Raw genomic sequence first — 8137 nt, 5'->3', positions numbered from 1 at the left:
AGTTTCCCATTTCTTACCTGGGATCCTTTACTGCCATGATCATAGTTTTGTAACAGAGGCAAGCATTCATCTAGTATTCATCTCAGAACGGCTATTAAAGAAAAGAATTTCCAAACAAATCTCAGTTTATTCAGAGTGAAAGAACTGTGCCTTAATGATGAGTTTCTGGGAAGAGTAATAGGGTGACAATTTTTCCTATAAATAAATACTCTTGAACTACCAGTATTGTTAAACAAAAACTATTTTAAGATGCCTTTAGGACTAGTTTGACACAAACTAAAGAAATTATCTCTTTCTCTGAGGGTGTTTTAGATCTTTGTATGCAATAGCTATTTCACCTTAATTTGCTTTATGCACCTGCTAATGGGATGGTAATAGTTTGGGGTATCCTCTGGGGATGGTAATAGTTTGGGGCATCCTTTGGAGACCATCAAGATTTGAATACTTTAGAGTGATTCTTTTTCTGTTCATCTGTTTGATTTGTCTTGCAATGTGCAAAATCTTTTAAGAAGTCATCACACTCATTAAAAGGGGAAAAGTAAAGGACTCCAAGCCGGTTACATCCTGTGAAAGTTGATAGTTCAAAATCTAGTGCTAAAAAAAAGTACTGAAAGCAAGAAGTGCTGAAAGTTTCCAATTGCAACGTACTGGTTCTTTGCTGTAGGCTACCCAGCACTGTTACTACTGTCAGATGGTCACTTCATACGGCCGGTATCGGGAGATGTGGAGATGACATAGCCTGGTGAGCAGGTCCGTGTTCACTCCCTGCTGCAGCGCGAGGAAGAAATGCTATTCCCAACTCTGCGTCAGACTCCATCTACGCCATCGCTGCCAGAGGCTGATGTGGTTTGAGTATGATCTGTCCCTTCACCTGGTCTTGCTCTCTCCCGCAGTGGCTTGGATTTCCACGCTCCCACCCTTCTCCCCACTTGGTTCACAAGCAAAATGTGTAATGATGTGTTCGCAATGGCTGGTGCTGAGCTAGGCAGATGTCTCTCCAGATTTTAATGCAACGAGTTCAGAGTCCTCTACATATCTTCCGTTTAACTGTTCATTGTTGGAATCATGATGGTACAGGTAAACGGGGACCTCCGTGATTGACGTTGCAGTGTAGGAGGTAGATCGTGTGGAACAGTGCTCACGGCGCCTTTGGCCCCACTGGGTTTTGTACTGTGTCCATTGCCTCTTCAAAGCTCCTTGCACCTGTTAAAGAAACACATAGTTAGGGTGAGGCATAATCTAAATGCCTATAATTGTAGACATTTTAAAATATCCTGCAGGAAATAAAAGAAAAAAAGAAAAGGAAAGAAAAGGAAAAGGAAAAAAGGAAAACAAGGAAAACAAGGAAAAGGAGAAGGAGAAGGAGAAGGAGAAGGAGAAGGAGAAGGAGAAGGAGAAGGAGAAGGAGAAGGAGAAGGAGAAGGAGAAGGAGAAGGAAAAGGAGAAGGAGAAGGAGAAGGAGAAGGAGAAGGAGAAGGAGAAGGAGAAGGAGAAGGAGAAGGAGAAGGAAAAGGAAAAGGAAAAGGAGAAGGAGAAGGAAAAGGAAAAGGAAAAGGAAAAGGAAAAGGAAAAGGAAAAGGAAAAGGAAAAGGAAAAGGAAAAGGAAAAGGAAAAGGAAAAGGAAAAGGAAAAGGAAAAGGAAAAGGAAAAGGAAGGAAAGCTCCAGGTCTAATTCCATCAGGTTCAGCCTGCCTCTCTCCTACCCTCTGCTCCCAGCTCCAGAAGCAGAAGCAGTTGCTCAACTCTCAGCCTTAACTCCCTCCCTGCCTACCCTATGGCAGCTATTAAGGGTTTCTGCAGTTGCTGCTTATGAAGAGTGGGTACGGGTTAGCTGTTTCCATAAGAGATAAGTGTGGAACAGACTGACGCACAGGATGCTGTGGTAGAAGAGAGAAGAGGAAGGAGGGATGGGGATTAAAACCCATCTGATGCTACTGCTGGATCCTTGCCCCCGGAATGGCAAATGCACTGTGATCCTTGAAGAAACTTAACCTTGAGTAAAACTGGCCAGGAATGGTAAAGTGTAAGTAGACTTCAAGTGCTTGCCAGGGCTAATTTTGTAGAATGAGTTGGAGGATTAGCACAGCTAAACAGAGATTTTGTTTTGGTAATTTAAGAAGAGGTTCTGTGCTGGCAAAACAATAGCATTGGTCACAGCCCTCTGCGCAGCAGAGAATTTCAAGCTTTGGACATTCGTCTTCTAGGAATAAAATATTTTACTCAACATTTACATTGAGTGATGTTGTATATGGTGCTAGGATATGACTTAAGCTATTGAGTCCTGCCAGGGAATAAGAAGCCCTCCTCCAGCTGCACGTTCAGGCATGCCGGCACTTGCCAGCTCCTTCCCAGAGCAGGGAGTGGGCAAAGCCTGGCTCTGTTCCTTCAGCACAGCTATTCCAGCCAGCAAAATGTGCGAACAGGAACAGTTTGCTGTAATAAACTGCTGTTAATGACCCCCCTGCCAGAGGAAGGCAGGTGCAGGTGAGGCGCTGGGATGACAGGAGTGTCCCGGCGTTTCTGTGCTCCTGCTGAGGCGGACGTTGAACGCCTGTCATTTTTGCTCAGTCTGAAGTCACTCCCTGGGCTCTGTGCAGAACAATATCTTTGACTGATATAGATGAATCTGAATGACTTTAATATTTCCCAAGTCTCCACAATGCTAATCACTCTATTAATATGTATATAGTAAAATGTTACCTACTCACCACCCACAGCCGCCTGCAAGAAAGCTGTTTCATGTCACATAAGGACAAGGCTTCGTAAGGAATTTCTCTGAATCTGAGATGCTTACTGAGTGCACAGCACAACTACGTAGCGTGCCAAGAACGGATATTTCAATTGCTTTGGCTTTTTATTTTTAATCCAAGACGCAAGCCAAGGTATGAGGATTGATGCTATAAATCCTTACTCATGCAAGTAGTTGCACTGACTTTGGTATGACTACTTTCTTGAGTAAACAAACGTTTGCTGGACTAGTCCTTTAAAACTAACTGAAAACTATATCCACGCCCAGTTTCCAATACTAGCTCTTTTTTGCTGCTGTTTATTGTAAGACAAAGTAGTTAAAAGTTCTCTTCATCTGCAGAAATGTCATTCCTATTCACCTTCTCCTAACACATAAAGAAAAGAAAATGAATGGCTGAGTGTAGGTTAATTAGATATTAAGCACAGACAAGGTATATGGTTACAACAGAACTTTAATTAATGGGGCTGTGAGCAAAGCCTACTATGCCAATATTGAGATTTAAAGTGAAATGGTCGCATGCAGGGATGTTTCATATCACACCATCGCCAAAGTTTATTAGTGAGAAAGAATTACTGCGTGAAAGAGTAATGCAGTTGAAGCACATGGTACAGAAATATTACACGAGGTAAACCCTGTAAAGATTTTAGTTGCTTTAAAATTGCTTTTTGATGTTACAGTATGAATATTGTAGCTTAGTCACCCTAGAAGCTATGGGGAGGGACCGGAAGAAGAAATCTTCGGAAGGATTAAGTCAGTGACCTTCCCCAATATCACACTGGGGCAGCAATTCCTGTCACCTACAGCCAGACACACTGAGGCAGGAATCTTGGAAGTGCAGAGCAGCTCTGCCCACCCACGGCCATCTCTCCAACACCACCACCGCGGTCATTAGTGCCTGTAGCCACTGCGCACCTCTGGCCATCGCCTCTGCCCCTAAGTATTGCGTGTGTTTGCATTTCACAGCAGTTCATCCATTCAGATTAATCTCAGCGTCTTTAGTGAAGGTGGCAAGAACATGCTCTTACAGCCTTCCTGCTCCTCTCCTAGCCCCCCGTCCCCTGCCCCCTGCATAGGCCACAAGGCTTTGATCGCTCTTGCGTGGGGAGAAGAGCTGCTGTGAAGGTGATAAGCTCCTGCTGAGCTCTCAAACTGCTCTCAGTTGAACTGGAGTACGACGGGCCACCAGGGCAACCATAGGTCTGGAGAGGGTAACACAATTATCTGAAGAGGGAAGAACAAAAGTCACCGAGTCTTACAAAGCCTGCCATGAGGAGCTTATAGTTTTCTTCTCAGAAGGGAGTGACACAAATTGTATGTCTGGTTGGGGAAAGAACAGGCACATCCCTTCCAGCTCAGCCCATGATTAGAAGTGCCATTAGTCAAGTTTAAAAGGCTCCACGGAGCAGTGTGAGCACAAGGTCAAAGCAGCTGTGTTTTTATTCTCTGATGAACTGCTGGCCTGTACAAGAATCTGGCCACAAATGGATAATGGATAGTACAAGCTGTTGCACTTGAGTAAAACAATGTGTTAATCTAGATTTCTGCCACGATTCCAAGGATCTCAGATGATCACAATTCAGTGCCAACTAAAACTGTTCATGCATGGAATTTGAATGTGTAAGCAGCATTACTGAAAATCACATGCACAGCCATAACGTATTAACGACCAAGGAGGCTCCTGGGGACAGGCAGGGCGATGCCTGTCATGCTTTCCACTGTGATAGCAAATGGAAGAAAGTCAAGTCCAAAGAAATGAAGAGCCTGAGTTTATTACTCTGCTCTTCAGGACTTAGAGGGTTTTCTGTTCTCTGTTAGCCATTCATGCCTCTTTGGCACACAAGACACATGGCTGTTTTTTTTCCAAACAGACTTTCCATTTTGTTGGCCAGCCTTGCAGTCTAGAAGCAATCTCAGGCCTGGAAATATGGTCTGGTGAGCAGACTATTGCAGAGACGTATCATCTGTACAACACTGTTGTTGTTGGACAGAGAAACTACAGTGCTGCTGGACACCGAGATTTTATATGAAAATGCACAAGAAGATCTGTCATTTTAAAAGTCAAAACCAAATCCATTGTTTATGTGTTCATCCACATGAATGCAGGCATCAGTACAGCTTCTTATTACTATTTTTACATTTCTTTCTATAGATGAGCTTATGGTACTAAAGTGAGGCTGGTGAGGTAGTAGGTGATGAATGCAATATAAAACACTGTCAGGTGATACTGAGCTTAGCATTGTTTGTCCTGGCTAAACTTAATGTATTTCAGCCTTGAAGTTAAATATTCCAGTAGGAAAAAGTAAATCCCAGAGTATCCAGGTTCCTGTGGTACTAAATTAACCTCCTTGCCCCACACTGAATTTTCTCATGAGAAATAATTTTGAGCTCTATGGCAGCAGATGTGTACAGCAGCTTGGAAACAATCTCCTGCCATAACTGAAGACCGGACTGTGGCTTTGGTCAGTATCATCCTGCACACAGAAAAACTGGGGGAAACTATCTCAGCTTAATTCTCTTGGGTAGCCAAACTCAGACCAGCGCTCCCTTTGGAAGGATCTAATGCCATCTTGGCATCAGGCTGTCACTGCTCCTCTGTAAGTTATGTGCCTTATATATCTACACCTTGTGTTACTGCAGCAATAAATGGAACTTGGAGGAAAGGGGTCATAATCCTTTCATCCTCTCTTCTGGTACAGCCCAGCACAGCTACTCTTGTACATAAACTTGCTTGATGTTTACTGATAATATGCTGATGCAAGTAGCACCAAACTGTCTTGAGACTATATTAAAGAAGTGTCATCTTCGGCTCTCTGCCCACCTTAATGAGAAATTCTGAAAAAATCTTCCCTTATTGCCCAGTAAATAAAATTTCTTATAAGAAAATAATGAGAGGGTTTCTCAGCATCCCTGCCATTGACCATGTTAGACAGTCTGCAAGTCTGCAGCAGATACAACAATTTTAAAAATGGGTGTAATGGTGAAAAGTATCCAAGCACCAACAATCACACTCAACATGTTTGGGAAACCTGAATCCTCATGGCTGTTTGTTCTTACTGCCTGATACTAATGAATGTTTCTGATCAGCCACTCCATCAAGGAGCCATTAATCCTAAACGCAGTCTGCAGCCACCTGGAGGTAGTTAAGCCATCCATGTGATTACTTATGGGAGCAATAGAGTACAAAACTGGAAGCCACATTTCAATATCAGATTAATTTTTATCTCGTTTTGGGCACCATCCTTTCCAGATGTATCCCCTTAGTGATGGATTGCTGGCAATTCAAGTATCAAAAGTGGATATCCAAATGAGAGCCTTTCACAAGGAAGAGGTGGTTTTGCTGCGGGCTGCCAGAGGTGTCATAAAGGCTGTCAGAGGTGACTAGGGGTTTGGTGGCTATTGCTGTCATTCAGGATTTGTACCCAGACCATGCATCTTCAGTCCACGTGCTGGCTGCTATTGCAGCTTCCTAACAGCAGCTCAGTCAGTGCAGAAGTCCACAAAGTGCAGCATGTCTCTGAGGTTGGACGTCTGAACATCATGTATGAATATGGTGTGTTTTCTTCATCCAAATATATTTATTCTGAATTGTAAATTGATGCAATACAATACTTAATGAACAAAAGAGAGCTGCATATTTATTTTAGAGTCATTTTCATTCTTGGAATGTGGCTTTTCATTTTCTGCCTAGCGCACTCTAGGTTAGTTCATATGACAGGTAAACTCATTCCTACCCTGCAATCTAATTTTGAATTAAATGATATATATGGTCCACCATGATGTTGGCAAGCAGATGCTCCAGATCTATTCACCATTGGGTAACTTGAAAATTGTATTCCTGGAGTTGTAAAGGTGGATATGCTTCTCTGACATTGTGGCATTGCTTTGGAATTAGAGTTATCTGATAAAACATACCTGAGAAACAAGCAGCCTTTAAGATACTTTACATTTTCAGTGCATTTTCTTGCTGCCTTTCCTAATTTTTAACATTGCTACAGCCTTTCTAGGCAAAAATCCCTATGTTCTCATTAGAGTTGGAGAATTACAGAGTAATCTACCTTGAACTCTAACGCCATAAAACATTAAGCAAATTTGTTTTGCAAAATCCAATCTGAAAAAAAAATGGAAGGTGACACTGGGGAGAATGAAGAAGGAAGGTGGCAATGTTCAAGGATTTTGGGGTAACTCATTGTTTGGAGGCAAGCAAGGACACACTGGAGCACTGCCTGCACATTGCTATGCCATCATTCCTATGGGGAAGGGATGTTTCAAAAATTGCCTGGCTGGTCTCTGGTTTCTCCACGCGAGGTCCTCCCTACCAGGGAGCATCAGAAGTCTTTCTGTGTTTCCAGGGCATGGAGATTGGACTGTGCCAGAACGTGATGACAGTAAGGGGTAAAGGTGGTAGTAGCCTGCAGATACTGGGGACAGAAATGTGATAGGGAAAAATAGTTGTACGTCTCTCCAACTTTTTTTCATCTGACCCAGGAAACCAGGAAGCTCTGCAGCATGATCTTTGCAGCTATCATTTTGCGTCAGGTTCTGGTGTCATTAGCTGCTCACATTTTGCCATTCTTTTTTATTCTCCTGAAAAGCCGTATTACGGACCTGCAGTGGGAAGCCTCTAGTCTTTTCTACTTTTGCATTTCTCTGTACATTTGTGCAGCAAGCCAGCCAGAAGCACATGTGCAGTGATGGTGACAAGTGGTGGCCAAATTTCATACTCTCTGCCATCCCAAAGGATAGCAAGCCAGCCAGTAGCACCTTATCAACAGAGAACTTGCTTCAAGTTGCTACCAAAACATCAGCGTGCTCACATCAGCACTGGGAATTTGCTACTTTCTAATAATATAGAGGGAAAAACAGGAGCAGGAATATCTCTTTAGGTTGACGTACTGAGTGTTAACATCACAAAGCTTGCTCTGTACCTAATTCATCTGCTCTGGATTGAAAATTAACTTTTCAAAGGACTTTCTAGCTTTTTTTAAGGTATGCAGTGTCTTATTTTGCTACAGCTGAATGCTCCTGAGGTACTGAAAATGCATTTTTTTGCTAACCATCTTTGGAAAATGGCTTGCTGTAGGAATTCAAATGGTTCTTGACATATTTTAACCAGCTTTTTGTAAAAAAAAAAAAAATAGTGGTGAAGTGGGCCTAAAGCCAGCTGTAGGTATATAAAATATTGATCCAGCTGTAAGAGAACAGGAGACATCTTTGCCTCAAGGGCTTTTATTTCTCCGTTACTATGTGAGAAAGACTGACCTAAAGAAGGCCAGTGCTAATCCTCAAAGGAGTGAAAGTAATCACACTCCTCCAGGCTCCTCTGCTCTGGCAGCGCTACCGGGGACGGCATCTGCCGTGGCTCTGGGGCTGAACACAGCACACGCTCTC

The 8137-nt window shown here is 42.9% G+C and overlaps 1 protein-coding gene across 1 annotated transcript in view; it reads right to left on the bottom strand.

Moving 5' to 3' along the window:
* Nucleotides 1-647: 647 nt before the first annotated feature.
* The window catches only part of CALCR (calcitonin receptor), a gene marked incomplete at its 5' end in the record, with an annotated part of 180255 nt that continues 172765 nt past the window's right edge, over nucleotides 648-8137 (bottom strand). The window contains 1 exon segment of the mRNA XM_082014714.1: nucleotides 648-1203. Coding sequence (XP_081870840.1) covers nucleotides 982-1203 — 222 coding nt within the window. The 3' untranslated portion in view covers nucleotides 648-981.

Source organism: Phaethon aethereus, assembly GCF_964289735.1.
Source record: "Phaethon aethereus genome assembly, chromosome: 2".
NCBI lineage: Eukaryota > Metazoa > Chordata > Aves > Phaethontiformes > Phaethontidae > Phaethon > Phaethon aethereus.
The sequence above is the reverse complement of the archived record's forward strand: the minus strand, read 5'-3'. Positions and strand labels throughout refer to the sequence as shown.